At 39.9% G+C, this 27,509-nt stretch overlaps 1 protein-coding gene, 1 long non-coding RNA gene and 2 other non-coding genes across 5 annotated transcripts in view; all 4 read right to left on the bottom strand.

Annotated features, from left to right (window-relative positions):
• LOC141583197 (uncharacterized) overlaps positions 1-27,509 on the bottom strand; it is a 776,849-nt gene that overhangs the window by 651,590 nt on the left and 97,750 nt on the right. The window lies entirely within an intron of this gene.
• LOC141583203 (uncharacterized) overlaps positions 1-27,509 on the bottom strand; it is a 92,318-nt gene that overhangs the window by 58,281 nt on the left and 6,528 nt on the right. The window contains exons 4-6 of the mRNA XM_074392528.1: positions 24,174-24,280; positions 22,418-22,555; positions 19,182-19,252 (exon numbers count right to left, since the gene is read on the bottom strand). Coding sequence (XP_074248629.1) covers positions 19,182-19,252; positions 22,418-22,555; positions 24,174-24,280 — 316 coding nt within the window. The remainder of the gene's footprint in view (positions 1-19,181; positions 19,253-22,417; positions 22,556-24,173; positions 24,281-27,509) is intronic.
• On the bottom strand, positions 3,597-3,703 carry LOC141583228 (U6 spliceosomal RNA). The gene has a single exon (XR_012515921.1). It is a non-coding gene; the product is annotated as a U6 spliceosomal RNA (small nuclear RNA).
• On the bottom strand, positions 20,339-20,442 carry LOC141583239 (U6 spliceosomal RNA). Its single transcript, XR_012515930.1, has one exon. It is a non-coding gene; the product is annotated as a U6 spliceosomal RNA (small nuclear RNA).

Below are 27,509 nucleotides of genomic sequence, written 5' to 3'. Positions count from 1 at the left end.
CACTTACCTGGAAATAAGGCTCAGGCTGATGACTGTTCTCTACCATCTTAGAAGTAGGAAAAAAATCACACTCACCTTTCCTGTCAGAAGCAAGCTGAGACTCAAGAAAGGAAGTGCCTGCTCTCCACCATCATGGAAGCAGAAAAACCTGTCTTCCTCACCGGAAATGAGAAAAACTTCACAAAAGGAGCTGTAAAGCAAAATCAACCTTAGCTCTGAACCAAATTTTGGGAGATCTGGGACTCTCCAGGGGGCAGAAGCTCCCAAACCTCAGCAAATTATCTATCATATTGGTTTGAACAATAAGGATAGCCCAGGTTGGTATCAAGCAATAATAACATTTATCAAAGGTCAGGGCCACATTTGTAATGTTATCTCTCTCTCTCTCTCTCTCTCTCTCTCTCTCTCTCTCTCTCTCTCTCTCTCTCTCTTGAGGCCGAGTCTCTCTCTGTTGCCAGGCCTCAGACTGGAGTGCAGTTGCGAGATCTCAGCTCACTACAACCTCTGCCTCCTGGGTTTAAGCAATTCTCTGGCCTGAGCATCCCAGGTAGCTGGGACTACAGGCGCATGCCTCCACGCCCAGCTAATTTTTTTGTTTGTTTGTTTGTTTTGTTATTTTTAGTAGGGACGGAGTTTCACTATGTTGGCCAGGATTGTCTTGACTTCTTGACCTCAAGATCCATCCGCCTTGGCCTCCTGAAGTGCTGGGATTACAGGCTTGAGCCACCGTGCCAGGCCCATGTCCTTCTCTTTTTATCTTTATTCGTTTAGCCTGTTTTGTCAGAAACTAGGATTGCAACACCTGCTTTTTTCTGTTTCCCATTTGCTTGAAGGATTTTTCTCCATTCATTTTGAGCCTATGTGTAGGAGTTCATGTGAGATTGGTCTCTTAAAGACAGCATACTCAAATGAGTCTTGGCTCTTTATTCATCTTGCTGCCCTATGTCTTTCAGTTGGAGCATTTAGCCCAATTGGTTAGCACTGATATATATGGATTAGATCCTGACATCACGCTCCTAATTGATAATTTCACAGACTTGTGTATGTGGTTGTTTTTTTAGCATCACTGATCTGTGTAATTCAGTGCATTTTTGTAGTGGCTGGTGATGATCTTTTCTTTCCATATTAATTTCTACTTTTAGGAGCTCTTGTAAGGTAGATCATTGGATAATGAATTCCCTCAGCATTTGCTTGCCTGAAAATGATCTTATTTCTCCTTCACTTATGACAGTTTTGCTGGCCTTGAAATTCTGGGTTGAATTTTTTTCTTTAAAAGTTGAATATCTCTTCTGGCTTGTAGGGTTTCAGCTGAGCAGTCCACTGTTAGTCTGAAGGGATTCCTTTTGTAGGTGACCTTGTCTTTCTCCCTAGCTGCCTTTGACAACTTTTATTTCATTTTGAGCTCGGAGAACCTGATGATTATGTGTCTTAGGGGTGTTCTTCCCGTGGCATATCTGAGGTTCTCCAGATTTCCTGAATTTGAATGTTGTTCTGTCATGCTAGGTTTGGGAAATTCTCATGAATGATATTCTGAGATAGGTTTTCCAATTTGGTTCCATTTTTGTCATCTCTTTCAGGTACATTAATAAGGCATACATTTTGCCTTTTTACATAATCCTTTATTTCTCAAATATTTTGTTCATTTCTTTTCATTCTTTTCCCACATTCTTGCCTCTTTTCTTTCAGAAAGCCAGTTTTCAAGCTCTGAGACTCTTACCTTTGCTTGGTCTATTCTACTAGGTGGTCTTGCACATGAGATGGTGCTGGTCTGACCTCAGCACTCCTTAGTCTGCTTGCCTCTCCCAGGACCCCAGCCTGGCTACACCTGCTTACAGGGCACCCTTGGGTGCCCACACACATTACAAGAATTTTTATAATGCAATCACACACAATTACCATGTGGCTGCATTATAAAAATTCATGTAGTGTGCTTTTCAGCTCTATCACATCAGTTTATTCTTTTTTAAAAAATTGTACTTCAGGTTATAGGTATATGCAGATCATGCAGAATTGTTGCATAGGTACACTCACGGCAACGTGGTATCCTGCCTCCATCCCGTCACCTACATCTGGCATTTCTCTTCATGTAATCCTTCCCTGACCTCCCCACCCCTTGGTGTCCCCCTGTTGGCCACCCCCAAAAAGACCCCAGTGTGTGATGCTCCCCTCCCTGTGTCCATATATTCTCATTATTCATCACCCGCCTATGAGTGAGAACATGCAGTGTTTGATTTTCTGTTCTTCTGTCAGTTTGCTAAGGATGATGGTTTCCAGTTTCATCCATGTCCCTACAAAAGACACAAACTCATCGTTTTTTGTGGCTGCATAGTATTCCATGGTGTATGTATGTCACATTTTCCTTTTCCAGTCTATTGTCGCTGGACATTTGGGTTGTTTTCAGGTCTTTGCCATTGTAAACAGTGCCACTGTGAACATACGTGTGCATATGTCTTTATAATAGAATGATTTATAATCCTTTGGGTATATACGCAGTAATGGGATTGCTGGGTCAAATGGAATTACTATGTCCAGGCCCTTGAGCAAGTGTTACACTGCCTTCCACAATGGTTCAACTAGTTTACACTCCTAGCAACAGTGTAAAAGTGTTCCTATTCCTCCACATGCTCTCTGGTATCTGTTGTCTCCAGATTTTTTAATGGTCACCATTCTAACTGGCATGAGGTGATATCTCAATGTGGTTTTGATTTCTCTAATAACCAGTGATGATGAGTATTTTTTCATATGTTTCTTGGCCTCATATATATCTTCTTTTCAAAAGTGTCTGTTCATATCATTTCCCTAATTTGAATGGGTTTGCTTGCTTTTTTTCTTGCAAATCTGTTTTACTTCTTTGTAGATTCTGGATATCAGCCATTGGTCAGATGGGTAGATTGCAAAAATTGTTTCCCATCCTGTTGGTTGGCGGTTCACTCTAATGATTGTTTCTTTTGCTGTACAGAAGCTCTGGAGTTTAATAAGGTCCCATTTGTCTATTTTCGTTTTTGTTGCCAATACTTTCGGTGTTTTAGTCATGAAGTACTTGCCTATACGTATGTCCTGAATGGCTTTGCCTGGGTTTTTTCTCTAGATTTTTTATGGCATTAGGTCTTATGTCTAGGTCTTTAATCCATCTGGAGGTAATTCTACTGTAAGGTGTCAGGAAGAGGTCCAGTCTCTGCTTTCTTCACACTGGTAGCCAGTTTTCCCAACGCCAATTATTTAACAGGAAATCCTTTCCCCATTGCTTGTGTTTGTCAGGTTTGTCAAAGATGAGATGGTTGTAGATGTGTGGCATTGCCACCAGGACCTCTGTTCTGTTCCATTGGTCTATGTCTCTGTTTTGCTACCAGTACCATGCTGTTTTGATTACTGTAGCCTTGTAGCATAGTTTGAAATCAGGTAGCATGATTCCTCTTGCTATGTTCTTTTTGCTTAGCATTGTCTTGGCTATGCAGAGTCTCTTTTGCTTCCATATGAAGTTTAAGGTGGGTTTTTCCAGTTCTGTGAATAAGTTCATTGGTAGCTTGATGGGGACAGCAGTGAATATATAAATTACTTTGGGCAGTATGGCCATTTTCACAATATTGATTCTTCCTAAAAATATGAAATGCTTCATGAATTTGCATGTCATCCTTAAGCAGGAGCCATGCTAATCTTGCCTGTATCATTCCCATTTTAATATATGTGCTGCCATAGCAAGCACTGGTAAGGTTCTTTATACCAGCTCTATTGCCTGTTAGCTCCTGCGATGTTTCACAATGACTTTTGGCTTCCTTGCATTGGATGATGACATACTTCTTTCATTCAGTGAACTTTGTTTCTGCCCACATTCTGAATTCTACTTGTATCATTAAAGACATGTCAGCCTCTGATCAGTTCTGAAAACTTGAACAGGCTGAACAGTTGATGTAATCATCTGGAGGAAAGAAGGCATGCTGACTTTTTGAGTTTCAGTGTTCTTGCACTGATTCTTCCTCATCTCTATGATCTTATTCACCTTCAACCTTAGAGATTGCTGACCTTTGCACAGGATATTTTTCTTTTATGATATTTGATGATCTTTTTGGTTTGATTGTGGTGTAAGGCAGATGCAGTCAGCTGGCTTTGGTTTTGGAGGATTTTAGGGGGCCAATATTCATCTCCCAATTCCTAGACTGTGTTCTTTAACTCTGGGAAATTTATATTGGGTTTCAACTTTGTTCTCTGGCTCCTCAAAGTTTGGATTCTACTGCACTGAAGGCTGCAAAGTGTGGCAGCTGTGGCAGAGTGCTAGCAGATGCAGAAGTGCCTGCCTCCCTGTTGGCATTCACCCAATGGTGGAAGTGGTGGAGGCAAGACCACTTTGTGGGAGCCAGGGGACCCCTGCTGTGTGTGCTGTTGCACTGGAGGTGCAGGCTGGGGTGCTGGCCTGTGCAGGTTTGGGTGCCTTCTCTGTGACCCCCTAAGCAGCAGCAGTCACTCAACGCATATTAGGGTCTCTTTTTTGTGCACAACATTAGCACAAGGGCAAGTTGTTGGCAGAGTTGCTTCTATTGGTTCTGTGCCTACCATCGCTATCTCTTCAATGGGAGTTCAGGTGGGTTGAAGTGTGTGCTACAGTCCCATGTGCTGGTAGGGCAAGTACAGCAAAATCCACTCATGTAAACACACAGCAGCAAAGCGATGTAGGAAGTTTGTGTATAAAGAGCTGTAGTATGGAAAGGCAATGTAGAGGTTGGTGCATGCCTGAAGGGTCCACGTTGCTGCATCTCTTCACTGCTCAGGCATGGTCCACTGGCACAGAAACAAAGGTGTGGGCAGCTGAGAGTGCCCTGTAGGCAGGTGTGGCCAGGCTGGGGCCCTGGGAGAGGCAAGCAGACTAAGGAGTGCTGAGGTCAGACCAGCTTCATCTCATGTGCTAGAATGCCCAGCAGAGATCAGGTCTCAGAGAACTCTCTGAAAAGTGAGGCCCCAGCACAGCACAGCTGCTCTACAAAAACGTGGCCAGACTTCTTTTTTAAGCAAGTCTCCTTTTATTAAGAGGGAAACTCGCACACCTTATCTCTGCTGGGCAATCTTCACATGAGATGTGGCTGATCTGACCTCCACACTCCTAAAGTGCTAGGATAAAGTGTCTCATAAGACCAAGTAGAGCCTAGAGAGATAGCTGTGCCTGCCCTCTGAGCTTCACATCAGCTGGCTTCCTGCTCCATCACTTTGCTTGTCTCCTGGGGGCTCTACCCCAGAGAGATGTGAGTTAGCCATCACTTAGTGTAATTAGCCCAGGATGGAGGGTCTGTGCTGTGGGCCCAAGCCAGGGTTCCCTGTCTGGTGATAAGCCATGGGGGGTATGTGGTATCCACAAGAGATGGACTGCCTTGTTCCTTGGGTCAACTGCAGCTTGTTAGAGTTATCAATATGGCACTTATGGTTTTTGCTTTCTTGATATTCTGAAGGTAACAAGGGCAGATCCACTGCAGAGGCAGTGGCAGAGAGGATTTCAGTCGATCTGTGAAGCTCTGTCCAAGGAATTGCCAAGTTGCTACTGGCTTGATGGCTTCAGTGGGGCCTGGATAAAGATCCAAGCTGGGAGGACCTGCTCATCGAGGAGATATGGAAACCAGCACCCATGTAACGGTTCAGCCACTTTCCTATAAGGCTGCTGTGGTATACTGGGGGTCCACTCCAGTCCCTAATTGCCTCATATCTTCCAGTGCCTCAAGGTATCACTAGCGAAGCCTGCAAAAAGGCAGAGATAATAGCCTGCCTCTTCCTCTGGGACCTCTGTACAACTGAGGTACAATCCTGTTGCCAATCTGGACACAACTATGGGAGGTGGCTGGAGACAAGTTCAGAAGTCTTGTCTAGTCAGGAGGAACAAGAACAGAGACTTGCTTTAAAAAAAGTCTGGCCATGTTTCTGTAGAGCAGCTGTGCTGTGCTGGGGGTTCACTTCAGCCCCTGGTTGCCTCAGACACTCTGAAGTCCCAAGGTTGAAATGGCTGAGTCGCCTAAACAGCAAAGATGACAGTCTGGTCTTCCCCTTGGAAGCTCTGACTCAGGGAGGCCTGAATCATCTGTCAGCCAGAGAACAGCAGTGAAGGCAGCCAGAAACCCTGTTGAATGGCTTTACCCAGTGATTAGAAATGTGGTTGGGGATTGACTTAAACAAGGGTCTGGCCATGTTTTTGCCAGGTGGCTCTGCTGTGCTGAGCTACCACTTACACCCCTGGTCAGCTTGGGTTCTACAAAGCCCTCAGGCCAGAACCTAGTCATCCAAACAGCAAAGTTGGTGGCCCGCCCCTCTCTGTGGGAGCTCTGTCTAAGGAATGTTTCAAATCTCCATTGACCAGAGAACACCTGTGAGGGTAGCAGTAAGCCCCAGGTGGGAGGTCCTGTTCAGTAAGAAGGAACAGGATCAGGAGCCTGCTTTCAGAAGCAGTCTGGCCATGATTTGGTAAAGCAGCTGTGCTGTGCTGTGGGAACTCTTCTGCCCCTGGTGGGTTTGTACTCTCCAATGCCCTTAGCTGGAATAATTAAGTTCCTCCAACAGGAAAGATGACAGCCTGCCCTGTCTTTTCTCTCACAGTTTATCTTGTGTGATGGAGCTGAAATTTTAGGCTGTTAATTTTTACAATAAGCATTACAGTTGTTCAGAAAGAATCTTGCTGTTCTCTTTCAGTTTAGATGTATGAGAATTCATTGTCTCCTGTAAATAAACCTGTTCAGGTTTTGTTCTCTGAAAAGAAGTCTTTTTCTGCTATCTGGCTTTGGTCACATTCATGTAGACCAGTAGCCAGTCTAAAATGACATGATTGAATTTCCATTTCCAGTGTTTCCTAGTTGTGTCTTACATTCTCCAATTCAGAACTGACCATTTTATTCTTCGCTGTCAAAATGCTAAGCTGTTCACTGTCCTTAAAATACCATCTTTGTTCATTCTTCTTTATCCAATTTTATAGGTTTTAGAATATTAGCATTTTTTCCTTTCACACTTTCAATGTCCTCCAAAAATTTCTTTGCCCTTAGTGGGTTCTCCTGTTTTATTGTGTCTAGTTCCAGTCTAAGCATGGCAATTTTCCCCCACAACATGCTAATTTCATGCAAGAGATCTTTTTTTTTTCTTATGGCTAAGAGAACTCTAAGTCAACAAAAGAACACTTTAGTTAGCATACAATAGAATAACATATCATAATTTCCTCTGAATTTAAACCATAACATGTTTATTTGTATAATGAAAGAATTCCCATGGTTAATATGTAACTGAAAAAAAGTTGGACAAAACTTCAAACCAGTGTAAATTCAAGAAAGTTTCAATATTGATTTAAATACCATGAAAAATAAATCACTAGAGGATTTTAAAGAATTTCGGAGTTGGAAAAGCCTTTCTCTGAATTACAAAATAGCCATAGGCATAAAATATAAGATTAATACGCTTGACTACGTTTTAAAAATTGGATTTACACTCTAATATCTATTCTATAAACCACACCATTGTAAGAACCTTAGGTATGCATACATTTGGAAAGAAGCAATTCCTCAAAGTTTTTAAGTCTCTTTTTCTGAAGAAAGCTTTATCAATATATGACTTTTCTAATACTGTTATAGTCAGTTATAAGAATTACATTTATTCATAACTGTTAAATCTAAGTATTGTATCCTTCTATATTTACACATCTGCATCTAAGCATTGTGCTTCTACATACAACTCTGAACTCATTTACGATCAGGATTCTTAGAGAAATAAGAAAATCTATGTGGCTGGGTACTGTGGCTCACACATGTAATCCCAGCACAGTGTAATGTTCAGTGTTGTATGGAGCACTAAACTTCTACATGTGGCCGTGTGCAGTGGCTCACACCTATAATCCCAGCTCCTGAAGCAGGTGGATTACGAGGAAAGAAGTTCAAGACAAGTGTGGCCAACATAGGGAAACCTCATCTCTACTAAAAATTAAAAAATTAGCCAAGTATAGTGCTGTGCACCTGTAATCCCAGCTACTCAAAAGGTTTAGGTAGGAGAAACACGTGAACCAGGAGGTCGAGGTTGCCACCGATTCAACTGAAAGGGAGGGGGCTGAGACAGGAAACTAGACGATCTGGCTTGATGGGTACCACCCCCACAAGACAAGAAATCTGAAACACTCTGTATTAGGAGTTTCACCATAAGTGCAGCTTGACCCAGGATGGTCCAGCTCAGTGGGGGGAAGGGCGTCCCCCACTACTAAGGCAGTCTGCCACTACCAATGCAGTTCATGCAGTAGATGGGCAGAGCCTGTGGCAGCTCAGCATTACCTCTGCTAACAGACTGTGACTAGACTACTCTGTGCTGGACCGGGCATCTATGAAAAAATGCAGCAGCATGACAGGAACTTATAAATAAAGCTGACCTTTCTAGGACAGAGCACCTGGGAAAACAGGAGGTTATGAGTTCAGCTGCAGTAGACTTAAATGTATCAGCCCAGCACCTCTGCAAAAAACAACAGAACTCCCAGCACAGCACGTAAGCTCTTATAAGGGACAGACTGTCTCCTCAAGCAACTCTCTGAGCCCCATATACCCAAAAAGACACCTCATAAAGGAAAGCTCAGGCCAACATCTGGTGGGTACCCTTCTGGGATGAGGACAGTAGAGGGAGAAACCAGCAGCAACCCTGGCTGTTCTGCAGCCCCTGCAGGCGATCCCGAGGTGAGTGAGATCTGGAGTGGATCCCCAGTGGTTCTGCAGCAGAGGGGCCTGACTGTTAGAAGGAAAACTAAGAAGCAGAAATAAATAGCTTCAACATCAACAAAAAGGATGTCCACTTAGAGACCCCACCTGAAAGTCACCAACTACAAAGACCACAGGTAGATAAAGCCACTAAGAGGGGAAGAAACCAGCATAAAAAAGAAGAAAACACTAAAAACCAGAAGGCCTCTCCTCCTTCAAGGGATTATAACTCCTCACCAGCTAGGGATCAAAGATAGGTGGAGAATGAATCTGATGAACTGACAGGAACAGGTTTCAGAAAGTGGGTAAAAACAAACTTCTCAGAGCTAAAAGAACATGTGCTGACCCAATGCAAAAAAATTAAGAACTTAGATGAAAGGTTAGATGAGATGCTGACTAGAATAAACAGCTTAGAGAAGAATAGAAATGACTTGATGGAGCTGAAAAACAGCACAACAACTTCATGAAGCATCAAGTCTTAATAGCTGAATGGACCAAGCAGAAGAAAGAATATAAGAGATTGAAGATCAACGCAATGAAATAAAATGAGAAGGCAAGAATAGGGTGAAAAGAAATGAACAAAGCCTCCAAGAAATATGGAATTCTGTGAAAAGACGTAATCTACGTTTGATAAGCATACGTGAATGTGACAGAGAGAATGAATGCAAGTTGGAAAACACTCTTCAGGATATTATCCAGGAGAACTTCCCCAACCTAGTGAGGCAGGCCACCATTGAAGTCCAGAAAGTACAGAGAACACCACAAAGATATACCTAAAGAAGAGCAACCTCAAGGCACATAATCATCAGATTCACCAGTGTTAAAATGAAGGAAAAAATGCTAAGGGCAACAAGAGACAAAGGGAAGCCCACCAGACTCACAGCAGATCTCTCCACACAAACTCTACAAGTGAGAAGAGAGTGGGGGCCAATAGTCAGCATCCTTAGAGAAAAGAACTGTCAACCTAGAATATGATATCCAGCCAAATTAAGCTTCACATTCGAAGGAGAAAGAAAATCCTTTATGAACAAGCAACTACTGAGAGATTTTCTCACCACCAGGCCTGCCTTACAAGAGCTCCTGTAAGAAGCACTAATCAAGGAAAGGAACAATCAGTAACAGCCACTCCAAAAATGTACCAAATGGTAAAGACCATCGACACAATGAAGAAAATTTGTCAACTAAAGGACAAAACAGGCAGCTAGCATCAAAATGGCAGTATCAAATTCACACATAACAGTATTAAACTTAAATGTAAATGGACTAAATGCCCCTATCAAAAACACAGACTGCCAAATTGGATAAAAAGTCAAAAGCGGCCCTGTGTGGTGGCTCAAGCCTGCAATCCCAGCACTTTGGGATGCCAAGGTGGGTGGATCACGAGGTCAAGAGATCGAGACCATCCTGGTCAACATGGTGAAACCCCGTCTCTGCTAAAAATACAAACAATTAGCTGGGCATGGTGGCGCGCGCCTGTAATCCCAGCTACTCAGGAGGCTAAGGCAGGAGAATTGCCTGAACTCAGGAGGTGGAGGTTGCGGTGAGCCGAGATCGCGCCATTGCACTCCAGCCTGGGTAACAAGAGTAAGACTCCATCTCAAAAAAAAAAAAAAAAAAAAAAAATCAAAACCCATCTGTGTGTTGTATTTGGGAAGCCCATCTCATGTGCAAGGACATGTGTAGGCTAAAAATGAAGGGATGCAGGAAGACATATCAAGTAAATGGAGAGGAAAAAAAAAAAAAGCAGGAGCTGCAATCCTAGTCTCTGATAAAATGGACTTTAAACCAACAAAGATCAAAAGACACAAAGAAGGGCATTACATAATGGTAAAAGGATCAATGCAACAAGAAGACCTAATGATCCTAAACATATACACACACAATACAGGAACACCCGGGTAGCACCCAGGTAAATAAAGCAAGTTCTTAATGACCTACAAAGAGACTTAGACTCCCACACAGTAATAGTGGGAGACTTTAACACTCCATTGTTAATATCAGACATATCAACGAGACAGAAAATTAACAAGGATGTCCAGGACTTGAACTCAGATCTGGACCAAGCAGACCTAATGGACATCTACAGAAATATCCACCCCAAATCCACAGAATATACGTTCTGCTCAGAAGCTGGTTTTTTGAAAGGATCAACAAAATAGACTCCTAGCAGAGTTAATTAAATAGAAAAGGGAAAAGAATCATATAGATGCAATAAAAACTGACAAAGGGGATATCACCACTAATTCTACAGAAATTCAAACTACAATCAGAGATTACTACAAATACTTCTATGCACATAAACCAGTAAACCTGGAAAAAAAGGATAAATTCCTGGACACTTACACCTCCCAAGCCTAAACCAGGAACAAGTTGAAACCTTGAACAGACCAATAACAAGGGCTGAAGTTGAGGCAGCAATTAATAGCCTACCAACCAAAAACAGTACAGGCCCAGAGGTGTTCACAGCTGAATTCTACCAGACATACAAAGAGGAGCTAGGACCATTCATTCTGAAACTAACCCAAACAATATACAAAGAAGGAATCCTTCCTCAATCATTTTATGAGACCATCATCATCCTGATACAAAAACCCGGCAGAGACTCAAAACAAAACAAAAAAAATGGTCAGGCCAATCTCCATGATGAACACAGATGCTAAAATCTTCAATAACATACTGTCAAACGGATTGCAGCAGCACATCAAAAAGCTTCTCCATCATGATCAAGTAGGCTTCACTCTGGGGCTGCAAGGCTGGTTCAACATATGCAAGTCTATAAATGTAAACCACCACATAAACAGAACCAAAGACAAAAACCACATAATTTTCTCAATAGATGCAGAGAAGGCCTTTGACAAAATTCAACAGCTCTTCATGTTTAAAACAAAACAAAACAAAACTCTCAATAAACTAGGTATTGATAGAATGTATCACAAAATGATAAAAGCTATATATGACAAACCTACAGCCAATATCATACTGAATGGGCAAAAGCTGGAAGAATTCCCTTTGAAATCAGGCACTAGACAAGGATGCCCTCTATTACCACTCTTATTCAGCATAGTATTGGAAGTTCTAGTCAAAGCAATCAACCAAGAAAAAGAAATGAAGTGTAATCAATTAGGAAAGAAAGAAGTCAAACTGTCTCTATTTGTAGATGACATGATTGTATATCTAAAAGTCCCCATCGTCTCTGCCCAAAATCTTCTCAAACTGATAAGCAACTTCCACAAAATCTCAGAATACAAAATAATATGCAGAAATCACAAGCATTCGTATATACCAATCACAGGCAAACAGAGAGCCAAATCAAGAAGGAACTCCCATTCACAATTACTACAAAGAGAATAAAATACCTAGGAATATAACTAATAAAGGATGTAAAGGACCTCTTCAAGGAGAACAACAAACGAAATAAGAGAGGAGACAAACAGATGGAGAAACATTCCATGCTCACGGTTAGGAAGAATCAATAGGTCAAAATGGTCATACTGCCCAAAGTAATCTATAGATTCACTGCTATCCCCATCAAGCTTCCAATGACCTTCTTCACATAACTGGAAAAAACCACTTTAAACTTTATATGGAATCACAAGAGACCCCACATAGCTAAAACAATCCTGAGAAAAAAGAACAAAGCTGGAGGCATCACACTGCCAGACTTCAAACTATATAGAGGCTACAGTAATCAAAACAGCATGCCACTGGTACCAAAACAGAGACATAAACCAATGGAACAGAACAAAGACCCCGGAACACACATCTAAAGCACCACACATCTAGAACCATCCGGTCTTTGACAAACCTGGCAAAAACAACAACGGGGAAAGGACTCCATGTTTAATAAGTGGTGTTGGGAAAACTGGCTAGCAATGTGCAGAAAGCAGAAACTGGACCCCTATTTGTCACCTTACACTAAAACTAACTCAAGAAGGATCAAAGATTTAAACATAAAACCTCACATGATAAAAACACTAGAAGAAAACAGGCAAAACCATCCTGGACATAGGCATAGGCAAGGATTTCATGACTAAAACACCAAAAGCAATGGCAATAAAATCCAGGATAGACAAATGGGATCTTATTAAACTCCAGAGCTTCTGTACAGCAGAAGAAACCAGCATTGCATGCATCAGCTATCAAGAGAATGGGAAAAAATGTTTGCAATCTACCCATCTGACAAAGGGCTAATATCCAGAATCAACAAAGACCCAAAACAGATATACAAGAAAAAAACAACCCCATTCAAAGTGGGAGAAGGATATGAACAGACACTTTTCAAAAGAGGACATATTTGAGGCCAACAAACATATGAAAAAATGCTCATCATCACTGGTCATTAGAGAAATGCAAATCAAAACCACACTGAGATATCATCTCATGCCAGTTAGAATGTTGATCTTTAAAAAATCGGAGACAACAGATGCTGGAAACGATGTGGAGAAATAGGAATACTCTTACACAGTTGGTGGGAGTGTAAAATAATTCAGCCATTGTGGAAGACAGTGTGGAAATTTCTCAAGGATCTAGGAATAGAAATTCCATTTGACCAAGCAATCCCACTATTGGGTATATACCCAAAGAACTATAAATTGTTCTACTATAAAGACACATGCACACATATGTTGATAGCAGCCTGTGTACAATAGCAAAGACCTGGAACCAACCCAAATGCCCATCAATGATAGACTGGACAAAGAAAATATGGTACATATACACCATGGAATACTACACACTCATAAAAAATGATGAGTTCGTGTCCTTTGTAGAGACTTGGATGAATCTGGAAACCAACATCTCAACAAACTGACACAAGAACAGAAAGGCAAACACCGTATGTTCTCACTCATAGGTGGGTGTTGAACAACAAGAACACATGGACTCAGGGAGAGGAACATCACACACTGGGGGCAGTTGGGAGGGGTAGGGGAGAGACAGTGGAGGGGGGAAGGTGGGAAGGGCTAACATGGGAAGAAACGCCAGATATAATATGCACCTAAAATAAAATAAAGAATAAAAAAAAAATAGAAAAAGTCACGAGGGGCCGGGCACGGTGGCTAGTGGCTGAAATCCCAACACTTTGTGAGACCAAGGCAGGCAGATCACCTGAATTCAGGAGGTTGATACCAGCCTGGCCAACATGGGGAAACCCTGTCCCTACTAAAAATACAAAAATTAGCTTGGCATGCTGGCATGCACCTGTAATCCCAGCTACTCAGAAGGCTGGGGCAGAAGAATCACTTGAACCCAGGAGGCGGAGGTTGTAATGAGCCAAGACTGCACCACTGAACTCCAGCCTAGGTGACAGAGCAAGACTCCATTTCAAAAAAAAGAAAAAAAAGTAACGAGAAAAGATTGAGGACTGAGCCCTAGGAAACAACAATGTGCAAAAGGAGAAAGTTGAGAAGCAAGTAAACAGACCATGACAAAACGACTAGAAAGGCAGGAGGCCTGAGGGAGTGAGGTCCTTCAGCGGGCTAATTGAAGATGCTATTAGGGAGGAGATGCCCTCCATTTGGTTTAATATTGCTGCCAGATTACATAAAATGAGGTGTCAGAAAAAATCCCTAGATTTATTACAGAGAAACGTTAAGTGATAACCTTGAGAACAATAACCTTGAGGAGCATTGAATTTGAAGACTTACTGGCATGAGATCAAGACTGAATGGAAAGAAAATCTGAGTTCATGAGTGTAGATAGTTCTTTGAAAGAGATCATAATTGGGAGTCAGTCATGGAAATGTGATAGGCAAGAAACAGTAGTTTTCAAATTTTATATAGCAATGATATATTTTAAAGGTTATAAAAATTATACACTTATAGTGTTAAAAAATCCTAGACTGAGGTATTAAATTCTTAAAATTATAGAACTAAAAGACCCCTTGAACATTTCTAAATTACAAAAGCTGGTTATCATATTCATGCTTACACATAAAGACCAAGGAATACTAAAAGTTTCAAAGAGAGTATTTCTTGCTTGATAAAAATCATCCAATTCTAGGATAGTTGATACTCATCAAATATACAAAGTAATAATCACAGAAAAATACTGAATGCTATTAACAGGAATAAAATAGAAGAAAAGCAGAAAAAAATCATATTTTATAAATGAAATGTTAAAAATTATATGAAGTTACTGTTGAAAAATGTGGTGAGGTGACTACTTAAATATATCCTTATTTCAAAGGAAGAAGAATGCCACACATGCAGAGCACTTTTACCAATCAGATTCACTGCATTAGCAGCACCTTCCTTTTAGCACAAGGATCAGCAAATTAGCACTTGTGGGCCAAATCCAGCCCACTGCCTGTTTTTCTAAGTAAAGTATTTTGGAGCACAGCCATGCTTATTCACTTTATAGTCCGTAGAGTCCATTAGCTGGCTGTGATGTTGCACACCTGTGGTCCCAGCTAGTAGAGAGGCTGAGATGGGAGGATCACTAGAGCCCAGAAAGTCAAGACTGCAGTCAGCCATGATCATGCAATTGCACTCCAGCCTGGGAGACAGAGTGAGACCCTGTCTCAAAAAAATAAATGTATATAGCCCACAAAGCCAAAAATATTTACTAACTGAGTCTTTGCAGAAAAATCTGGCCAGCTCCTGGTTTAGTGGATCAAAGATCCTTTGATGTATTTTCATAAAAGTTTTACCCAATGTACTGAAATGTTTATATTAAATATAGATTTCTAACTAGTTTTCCCATCCCGTCCCTAAATTCTAAGTATAATCCTGGTACTCACTCCCAAGTTTATGTTAAATGCTAGCCTATACAAAAAATACTCTTTCTCTTACTTTCTTCCTTTTGTTATTTACATGTTGCTTTGTTTCAAGAAAGAATACAAAAATGCCCTACTAAAGGGATTCTGTTTGTTCACATGCTGCAAGAGGGGAAAAACACAAAGCACATTTTACAGAAAATAATTTGTTACAAGTCAGAACTAAGACATGAAGCCAAGCAGGGCACTCCAGGACTGAATCTGCTGGCTTCTTTAATAGGCTTCTTGCTCTCTTTCTTTCCTGGCAGCTGTGAGTCCCACAGGTAATAGAGTGTCAGTCCCTAAGAGAAACACAACTCCGACATTCATCTTTATCTATTAAGTTCATCTGTCCCAATTCTGTGGATGCTGACTTTCAGTCATTGATGATGATACACATGGACATTTATCATCAACTTTGGATCTTTGACAATTATCATCAACTTTGGATCTTTGACAATTCTTATTATTAAGAGTCAAACTAGTAGGATGCAAGTTATAAATGCTGATTATCCAAATACCTACTCAAAATACCCTGTATGAATATTCCATTAAATATGCATAGAAAAAAATCAGTCATTCCTGCTACTGTTTACTCTTCTGTATTCACCAGAAAATTTCCTATTCCTTCCGCATGTCCAGGTTAAATGCTAGGGTACAATCTGGAAACCAGTGCATCATCTGAGCTTTCTCTCTATCCCCCAAACTTTTCTTATTCGATTATCACTAAATCATATTAACTATACCTCTCTTCTGTCTCTGCTTTATAGTCCCACTGCCATTTGGGACATAAACATTTAGAAAATGGCTTTTATTTAAATAAAAATGGCCAACTATTAATGTTATTTCTTACATAAAAAAAACTTAAGCAAAACAATGAAAAAGACATAATACCACAAAAAAAGGCCAACATTTTTAAATGAGAAACTAAGATTCCTAAGTTTCTTTTTTTTCACCATGCATGGGTGAAAACCTCTCACTACATTGACACTAGTTCAAGGATGTGTGACAAGGAAACTATAGCTGACTACTACTGCAAAAGCTTCCTTTGTCTCCTGGTTTCTTTACATGGTTACCTTCCATCAATCCTTTATGAGGGGTCAGCAAACTACAGGCCACAGGCCAAATCCAGTCTGCCTTATGGCTTTGTAAATAAAGTTTTCTTGGATCTCAGTCATGCCTATTTGCTTACATGTTATCCGTGGTGGTTTTCACACTACAACAGCAGGGTTAACTAGACACAACAGAGACCACATAGTCTAAAATATTTCCCACCTCATCCTTTACAAGAAAAGTTTGCTAACCACTTTTACACCATAACCAGAATGCCTTAATACTCAAATTTAATCTTGTGACTCCCTTACTCAAATTTCTCCAATGAGTCTCTGCAGCAAACACTGCTGGCTCCCTACCAATAGCCTTTCCTTATTCTTTCTTGCCTAAGAAACACAAGTCTATTGGGATGTTTATTATCCCAATTCCCCTCCTCAGCTTCAGAAAGAGAAATGAGTATTCTAAGCTAATCACGTATCTGCTTTCCCAGTGCCTGGTTTTGGGATGTGCATGTGGTTTGACCCATCCAATGAAATGTTACAGGAAGCCCCTTGCATGCTTCTAAGTTTTCTACCCATTTAAAAGACACTGTGAAGAAAAGCAGCCCTTGCGATGTTGTGTTGTGAGAACAAGATGTTTGGAGCTGTTGCGGATTAGCCAACTATGAAAGGAGACATAATAAAACACTGCCAACAACACAGCTGAAAGAGGGACAAGTGGGATCCTGGGATATCACTGAACAACCCAAACAACTCTGATTCCTACTGTTTTAGCCACTGCTCATCTAGTATGTGCAGTCCAAAGCATTCTACTGGTAAAATGCCCATGGCCCACCAGATAAGAGCTATTCATTTCATTCATTCATTCATTCATTCATTCCTTTATTTATGGAGATAAAGTCTTACCCTTTTGCCTAGGCTGGTGTGCAGTGGCACAACAGCTCCCTGCAACCTCTAGCTCCCAGGTTCAAGTGATTCTTGTGCCTCAGTCTCCCAATTAGCTGGGATTACACATGCTGGCTACCACACTCGGCTAATTTTTGTATTTTTAGTAGAGATGGGGTTCCACCATGATGACCAAGGCTGAACACCTACTCGTTTCTATAGTATTAAAAAGTCTATTATAAACTTGCCTTAGCTGAGTATTCACCTCACTCCCAACCTCTCATATCTCACACTTTTGGTACTAGCAAAAGTGAACTGCTCACAAACCCTGCAAAGCTCACTCAAGCATCTTGTCTTCTGCACTTGCTGCTCTTCCTCCCAGAGGGAATCGTGTTAGAAGTTCCTTCCGGCAGACACACAATCTTGTTACATCTTCCTTCTGCCAATCATCATTCTTCTGCTTCTTTACCTTGAAACATTCTACTCAGTCTGCATGCTTACCTTCAATCCTACCTACCTTTATTCAAAAAGCTTTCATTCCTCATCAGTTATGTCTGGCACATAATCAATATAATAAATAATCATAATTATAAGTTTCCAGTGGGCATCCAGCACACAGCAAGCCCTGATTAAAGTAGCAAAATAATAAAAAATGATAATCATAATAATGAGCTCCTCTCTGTTTGTATTTTTATTTGTGTTCTGTAGCATTAGAAAAAAATGTATCTAAAAAACATTTCATAGTTATTTGTTAAGCGGACAAGTTAAAACATAAATAAAAATGTTTTTTTTGTCAATTCTGTTGAAAAAGCACAGAAATGAAATAGAGACAATTGTGTTATGAGCACCTTAAAGATCAAAATTACATCAATTTCATCTTTGTCTCCTTGTTATCAAAAGCTCTCTGATAAATAGATGGCTAAATTAAAGGTGTCCTTATACAATCTGGATTGTACAATGTATTAGGTGTCCACATCCAGGTAGCATACTAGCATTTTTGTTATTGTGAAACATTTTCTACTTTTATTATCATCTGCTGAGCCTAGAGTTGGGCAATTTGTATATTTATTATGACAATCTTTTGATGAATGGTAGCCGAGCATCTTGTTCTAACAAAATTACTGTTATCATGACAATTAACCCACAGATAGAAGAACACATCTTGTTCCAACAAAGTAAATATATCTCTTTTCATTTCAAATTAGGAGGAGGGAAGTCAGCAATAGTGAGACCTTGCTGGTACAAGCATAGGTTTCCTGACCAGTGCCTCACAGATTGGTACCAGTCCATGGCCTATTAAGAACCTCACTACACAGGAGGAAGTGAGCAGGAGGCAAACCAAGGAAGTGTCATTTGTATTTACAGCCACACCCCTGGCTCATCTTACTGCCTGAGCTCTGCCTCCTGTTAGATCAGGGACAGCATTAGATCCTCACTGAAGCATGAACCTTGTTGTGAACTGCCCACATGAGGAATCTAGATCATGTGCTGCTTACGAGAATCTAATGTCATATGATCTGTCACTGTCGCCCTTTGTCCCAAGATCAGACCATCTATTTGTAGGAAAAGAAGCTCAGAGCTCCCACTGATTCTACATTACGGTAAGTTGCTAATTATTTCATTATATATTACAATGTATTAATAGTATAAAGTAGCAAAATAAATGTAATGTGATTGAATAATCCTGAAACCACCTCAACCTTTCCCTAGTCCATGGAATAACTGTCTTCCACAAAACCGGTCCCTGGTGCCAAAAAGCCTGGTGACAACTGGCCTAAAGTAACTCACTATCAGAAGTCTTACCTGGATTGCTGTTTTCAGAAAACTTTTTTGACTTCTGTTTTTCTTTGTAGTCCGAAAGTAATTGGCAAATTCTGTGTATAAAAATGTGATAAATAAAAAGACTTTTAATACTGAGATAAAAAAATACTTACCAAATGTGAAATGCTTAGAGTAATTCAAACAATATCAGAATATCAGAACTTAACAATATTATTCCATCCACCTATGTGTACATTCTACAAACTTATCATAAACAAGAAAAAGAGTAAAGTGAAATAGTCAGAAATCAAGGGCACTATGACCCAGTAAGTTAACTCGCATTAGTCTGACATAATGTGTACCAACTCTGCATAAGTCCTAGCTGCATAATGAACAGCTATTTGTTCTTGGACAAGTTGCTCCTCTTGGGCTCAATGTCATCTTCTACAAAATAAGAACTTTGTTGTCTTATTTCACTAGATTGTTATAAAGATTTAACAAGATAACATTTTTAAAAGCTCACAGAAATATTAAAGCAATGGAATAATCTGTTCCTAAATTTTATGACTGAAATCATATTGGAATTTCAAATAAAACCCAATCTGTATTTTGTGCATACGTTCCAATATGAAAAGGTTGCTGTTTTCAGGAAATGTTATTAAGTCCTAATTTTGCTTATTAGTTGTCCTACTCTTTGTGGCTCATAGTTCAGGGCATCTCAACTATTTCACAGTTTGTAACTAAATTTATTGATAAATAACTCCTTAAAGTAGATGACATGATTGTCCACTATTATGGAGTCTATCAATCACACTAAGGACAGAAAAACCAATGGATGTTAAGACCTGGCTGGGACCAATGATCCTTCCCTATAGACTCAAACTCTCAAACAGCAGATGTTTGTCAGGATGATGCTTTATATCCATGTTCATCTCCAGCTGACATGAGAGACCAAAACCCTACTTTCATTTATTTTTAGGTTCCATGAAGAAGTTGCAAGATACATACTAACAACATATTTTGCACACAACACCACACACATTATTCAGTTCCAGTGTTATCTCATAGACCACCTTACATGACTATTTTTGCAGTACAAATAACAACTTCAATATTTTGGTGACACCCATTTTGCTTTGAATCACTCTGTTGCATTATAGCTAGTCAGCAAACAGTCAAATGACCTTCCACTGACTGTGCAAAATATGGAATGCTTCAAAAATCTGTGTGGCCTCCTTATGCAGGAAGCCATGCTATTTTTCTCTTTATTGTTTCAATTTGAGAATGTGTGCTGCTGAAGCAAGCAGAAAGTTCTACTTTTACACGTGATTAGAAAGAACTTACAGAGTACCTACATAAATTGGTTATGAGTAACATATAAGCAGGGAATAATACACTGCAGAAGGCCGCAGGAGGCCTCTGAGGAGGAAGGCCTCTTCATGCCTCATGCTCCAGTGCAGGGTGACCTTGGCTCTGTTACCATAAACATGGTGCTCAAGGCTATAAAAACCCTTCGTAGAACTATGATGTAGCCAGACTTGTGGGCTCCTTGTAAGGTCTGTGTTCCATCAGCTGTACTTAGATAACAAGCTAAAGATAACCACATGTTCTTCTTTTGTGAAACCCCCAAACTGCCACTGTTATCAATCCTTAGAATGACACACCACTTCCCGTTCACTGATTCAGTTCTGGCTCACTGGTTCACTCCACCATCATCCTCTCCCCACCATTACTCCACCCCTACCCTGTAGATCAAAGTGATTGTAACCAATAAATAGAGTGGATGGTCAGAGCTCAGGGCCTTCACTGTCACCTCCAAAGTAATAAGTGATGGCCCTCTGGTCCCATCATCTCTCTTCATCTTTCTTTTTCTCATTCCTTTGTTGCCACCAAACTCAGGGTACCCACAGGTGATGTAGGGGTGGCTCCCTACATTCTGGTGCCCAATGTGGGGCTCATGGAGCCCTACATTCTGGCACCCAACGTGTGGGGCTTATGGATCCCTATGTTCTGGCACCCAGTGTGCAGGGCTCAAGGATTCCCTACATTCAGTGATGAGACATGGACAAGGTATGGCTCTGTTAAGTCCAACTAACCTACTTGAGATTCTGAGAATTCTCTTCAATAGCTTCCTGTGAGGTAGAATTTGAAAATATTTTTAAATATTGAGGTAGAGTTGCAAGTAGCTTGGGCAATTTTCATTATTATTTAAAACAGATCAGTCAAGGGGCCAATCACAACTGGGAGTCCGCCGCTTCTGGGAAGGTAAATATGGGATTTTCTACTGCCTCAGGTATTATACAGGATATAAAGGTGCATGAGGGTACAGAACTGGTAGCAAAGAAGAAAGAAACACTCATCTCTTCCTGCCACATTATTTCAACTTCTCTGACCATTTAGAACAAGCCCAATGAATATCTGCTACAGAAAAGACCAAAAAAGGCCTGAAAGGATCTCTTACCATGAAGGTCTCAGCTAAGTCTAGGCTGAATATGGGGGAGATGGTCAATTAGCTCATTTTGTGTGTGGATAAAGTCACATTGCCAGAGAATGGTGCTGGTGCTTTGGGAATAATGGCTGAGCATATAAGCATAGGTATGTGAATTTAAAAAACGCTGTAACTTCAACATCTTTGTATGAATCACCATGAAGACCTGAGGGCTCTGAATCAGTAAGGGCATCTTGGTGTCAAAGATCAACCATTACCAGGCAGCAGGACCAGTTTCAGGGGCAAAAATGCAACAGAATCAACAGAAACAACAGAATGATTGGAGTGCCCTTTGTTTCTAGTCCTTCTGATTTGATAAAAGGGATTGTCTTCCTTGGATTTAGTAAATCCCTTTGGTTCTTGAAAAATTCAAAGAGTATGGAAGAGATAGTCTTCAGAAGACAGTAAATGACTTTCTGATAAACTGGACATTTCAAGACCCAAATAACTAATCAAAAAAAAAAAAAAAAAAAGAAAAAAAGAAAAAAGAAAGATGTGACACTATTTTTTATCTCATTCATAGGTGTTATACTTGGATGAAATGAACAATGTTGGAATCTGTAAACATAAAGGTCTTACAAGTCCTGAGATAAAGAATCCTGCACACACTGGTACTTCTAACCAGTCTACCTTTTGCTTGATTTCTAGCTGATGCAGGGGACTAACTCATTGCCACTTTAAAACTACCCAAACCAAACTACTACATCTCACTTGATATATAAGATACAGTTGTTGTAATTATTTTAAGCCTTAATTTAGTGTTAACTAGACTTTTCATGTAAACACTTACATATTATGTTGACTAGACACAGCATAATCCCTGGCAGTTTTTCCAGATTTATCTCGACAAAATGCATCAATATCTTGATCAAGTAGAAGGCCAACCATACTTGCTGATCCACAACATACGGCAAGTATAAGCACAGTCCTAAAATGACAGAGAGGTAATTTTTCCCTAACTGTAATAAAGTTGTAAGCTAATCTGGCATACTTTACCCATTTAGTATCTTGCCTGTCAATGCAGAATTAAACATTTGCATGCACTAAAAGACATAAGCATCTTGGGTGCTCAAGTGTTAATCTCTGTAAAATACCACCAAAGTTAAAAGGAAGGGACAAAAAGAAAACCTCTTATCTCAGTGGGTGTTAAATAGTAGAAGCTGCTAATTTAAAGGCCTTTGATGGGCAAGAAACTATGCTAGGGCCACTTATCTGAAGTGAACAAAGATTTCAGTAAAGATTTCCTTCCCGCTTCCCGAGACTGATATACAGTAACAGAAAATCAGCTGTGGGGTCACATAAGAGCTATCTGCATGCTGAAAGCAGTAATATTAATAAGAATGGTGAAAACAGTAGTCATAATAGTTTCAGTTAATGATGCCAATAAGCATGTGCTGGGCACTGAATTAAATGCCGCACACACACATCTTTCTTACTTATGCACAGGCAATTTTGAAGGAGATATTCTCCTCCTTTTCATATATGACAACACATTTGGTGGTAAATAACATTGCCAAGGTCACACACCTATCAAGTAAGAAAGCTAGGAATTAAACCCAGTCTTGTGTGAATCCGAAGCCTAGCTCTTTTCTCTTATCACCCACCTACACCTTGCCTTCATTAAAGGAACAGTGTACCCACTTAAAACTATCTCTACTTCCTCTCTCCATACCAATTACAAATAAGGCCAGACACAGTGGTTCACACCTGTAATCCCAGCACTCTGGGAGGCCGAGGCAGGCGGATCACAAGGTAAAGAAATTGAGACCATCCTGACCAACACGGTGAAACCCAGTCTCTACTAAGAAATACAACAATTAGCTGGGCATGGTGAAGCGTGCTTATAATCTCAGCTACTCAGGAGGCCGATTCAGGAAAATTGCTTGAACCTGGGAGGTGGAGTTTGCAGTGAGCAGAGATGGTACCACTGCACTCCAGCCTGGTGCCTGGTGACAGAGCGAGACTCTGTCTCAAAAATAAACAAACAAACAAACAAATAAATAAATAAATAATCAAAACATCAAAATACACTGGAATTAAAACAAAAGCTGATGAACTTACAGTATGTGGGAATAGCAATTAATTGTCTTGGAGGCATAAGCTAACATTTATATTCTTCAAAGAAAGCAACTCATCACAGAGTTATTCAAAAGACAAAATGATTATCAACTCCTATTTATGTTTAATAAAGTGTATTAGTGGAAAAGCATATAAGACATAGAGATTAAAAACTACTAGAAAGAGTTAAGTTCAATCCTAAGTGATAAGTAAACTAAAAGTTAAAGTTCACACTTCATGAGACAAATATGAAATCCATTTAGCTAACATAAATCATATAACCAAAAATGTCACATAATAACATCAGTCAGTGTAGTAAGAGGAATCCCACTAAAACTGTTCTTTATGTTGCCCAGTCTAATTGTTTTTCTACTTAACTGATTTGTTGATCCTGATCACTATGTTGCAATAAGTTAATCTTATAAATGTTTATGACTTGAGTGACTGCTATCATTCTACAACACAGAGATTAAAAAAAATAACTATACCTTCCAAATTTATCAATTGCATTTACATTAGCTTTTTTCTTGATTAAAAATTTCATCATTTTCTCTTTTTGTCCATATACAGCAAGTGAAAGTGGCGTGAGGCCACACTGTAAAACAATAAAAGCAAAAATGATATTTGATTCAAAAAATTATGTACTTCTCAACTGAACTGGAAACTATATAAGATCCTATAAACTTACACTCATAGAAAGTAAACAAATTATAGTCACTTCCTTCTTACTCTTCGGTGCTTTCTCACACACTGCTCTTTCCCTTGGAGACACCTCTCTTCTGCCTCAACACATTAACTCTGATCATCTCAAAAACTCAGTTTAAACACTTACTGGTTCCAGGAATCTTTGCTTCTATGCCAGCGTTTGGCATGGTATTATTGGATGATAATATTTTTTCCATCTAAACAAAGAGCTGTATCTTTTAGCTCTATATTCTCAAACTCTAAGACAAATTGTTGGGTATAAAGCAAGAATTTGTAAAATATTTCTTTAGTTTCATGTTTTACCAAAAGATCAAGCTCCAATGTGCAATAAATATTGCTACTAAGTCTCATACTGCCCATTTCAACAATTTTTCCAACATGTATTCATTTAAAATCAATTTGTATTTAAGTTTTCCAGATTGGTAACTAAATAAATAATCAGTTCACAGAACTAGTGAAACCAAATTTACAGAATCCCTATATGTAGTCTCAATAACTCCATGGTTTTCAGTGTTTAAAACTGCCATCCTGATTAAGCAAATGCTCTACAAACGTTTTATTTTTTATTATTTATTGTACTTTAGGTTCTGGGGTGCATGTGCAAATCATGCAGGATTGTTGCATAGTTACAAACATGGCAAGGTGGTTTGTTGCCTTCATCCCCCTATCTCCTCTATCTTGTATTTCTCCCCTCATTATCCCTCCCTACCCTCCCCATGCCCCTGCTGTCCCTCTCCTAGACCCCCTCAACCGACCACAGTCTCTGATGCTCCCCTCCCTGTGTCCATGTGTTCTCATTGTTCAACACCCACCTTTGAGTGATAATATGTGGTGTTTGGTTTCCTGTTCTTGTGTCTGTTTGCTAAAATGATGGTTTCCAGAGTCATCCATGTCCCTACGAAGGACATGAACTCATTTTTTATGGCTGCATAGTATTCCACGGTGTATATGTGCCACATTTTGTTTATCCAGTCTATAATTGATGGACATTTGGGTTGGTTCCAGGTCTTTGCTATTGTAAACAGTGCCACAATGATCATATGTGTGCATTTGTCTTTATAATAGAGCAATTTATAATTCTTTGGGTATATACCCAGTAATGAGATTGCTGGGTCAAATGGAATTTCTATTTCTAGGTCCTTGAGAAATTGCCACACTGTTTTCCACAATGGTTGAACTAATTTGCAATCCCACCAACAGTGCAAAAATGTTCCTATTTCTCTACATCCTATCCAGCATCTGTTGTCTCCAGGTTTTTTAAAGATCACCATTCTAACTGGTGTGAGATGGTATCTCAATGTGGTTTTGATTAGCATTTCTCTAATGACCAGTGCTGATGAGCATTTTTTAATACGTTTGGTGGGCTCATATATGTCTTCTTTTGTAAAGTGTCTGTTCATATCCTTTGACCACTTTTGATTGGGTTTGTTTGTTTTCTTATAAATCTGTTTTATTTCTTCGCACATTCTGGATATTAGTCTTTTGTCAGATGGGCAGATTGCAAAATGCTTTTCCCATTCTGTTGGTTGCCAGTTCACTCTAATGATTGTTTCCTTTGCTGTACAGAAGCTCTGGAGTTTAATTAGATTCCATTTGTCTATTTTGGCTTTTGTTGCCATTGCTTTTGGTGTTTCAGCCATGAAGTCCTTGCCTACGCCTATGTCCTGAATGGTTTTGCCTAGGTTTTCTTCTAGGGTGTTTATGGTGTTAAGACTTATGTTTAGATTGTTAATCCATCTGGAATTAATTTTAGTGTAAGGTGTCAGGAAGGGGTCCAGTTTCTGCTTTCTGCACACTGCTAGCCAGTTTTCCCAATACCATTTAGAGAGATACTGGATAGTCTATAATAAAGCTTCAATTGATCAAAGAAGTTTAGAACTTGCTACAATTCTGAGAAAACTCTGATCTTACTAACAACTTACTGAGCTAAGCACTTGAATGGTAACAAAGAGACACAAAATCCTGAGAGGACCATCCTCTACTTATTGAAGACTACTCACTGCAAATTTCTAAAGACCTTCTGAATGGCAGTGAATAACTGATGTTAGGAGAAGGTGTTATTCCGTAAGCTGATTGATACTGCCAATAATATTCATTTTAACATCCCAACCACAGAGATAAAAGTCAGATTAGGCCAGCAATGGTGGCACACACCTGTAATCCTAGCATTTTGAAAGCCTGAAGCAGGTGAATCACTTGAGCCCAGGAGTTCAAGACTGGCCTGGGCAACATGGCAAAAAACTCATCTCTACTTCAGAAAAAAAAAAAAAAAATACTAAAACTGAGGTTGAAGGACCACCTGAGCTTGGGGAGGTCAAGGCTGCAGGGAGCTGTGATCACACTACTGCACTCCAGCCTGGCAGAGACCTTGTCTCCCACCCCCGAAAAAAGTCAAACTAGTATTATGGGAAATGAAAGATATAAAGGAATTAGCACATATCCAACTCCAACTGCAACTATTCTAGAGATCTTAAGTTTCTGAGATGTAAGAATTTATATATTACACTTATTTATTCAGTGATTCCTCAGCAGGAGTGTATCCAGATTTTGAGGAATTTGTCATCATTGTTTAGAGAAAGGTCTCATTATGTTGCCCAGGCTAGACTCAAACTCCTGAGCTCAAGCAATTTTCCCCCTCAGCCTCCCCAGCAGCTGAGACTACAGCCATTCACCACCATGCCTGGCTTCAAGGAAACCTTTTGAAACATACATGTCCAGGATTTATTAGACTTACTTTATGAAAATCTTCAGGGGAGAGCCTAGACTTGTAGATTATTTAAAATTTTTCCTCAGGTTACTGAGATGCACAATTCTAGCTGAAAACTAGTGCAATAGATAATTACTTCGGTGTCCTCTCTTAGCCACATGACCAATTCCCTTTATCATTTGAGGATTTGGCCAAAAAGAGAAAAGAGTAGGAGAGAGATTCATTTGCTGAAAACACCACATAATTTTCCCAGGTAAGAGAAGAACAGGGTCTAGTAAACTCAAAATCCAACTTGATCTTGTTATTTATAAGCTCCTTTTCTCCCACCTTCCCATCAAGACATTCTAGATTAGAAAGCAGAATTGAGACTCTAGTTGGCTATTTCTACCAGAAGAGGATCATGAGTCAGTTA

The sequence above is a fragment of the Saimiri boliviensis genome (assembly GCF_048565385.1).
Source record: "Saimiri boliviensis isolate mSaiBol1 chromosome 19 unlocalized genomic scaffold, mSaiBol1.pri SUPER_19_unloc_1, whole genome shotgun sequence".
NCBI classification, from domain to species: Eukaryota; Metazoa; Chordata; class Mammalia; order Primates; family Cebidae; genus Saimiri; species Saimiri boliviensis.
Note: the sequence above shows the minus strand (reverse complement) of the source record. Positions and strands in the feature narration are given on the sequence as shown.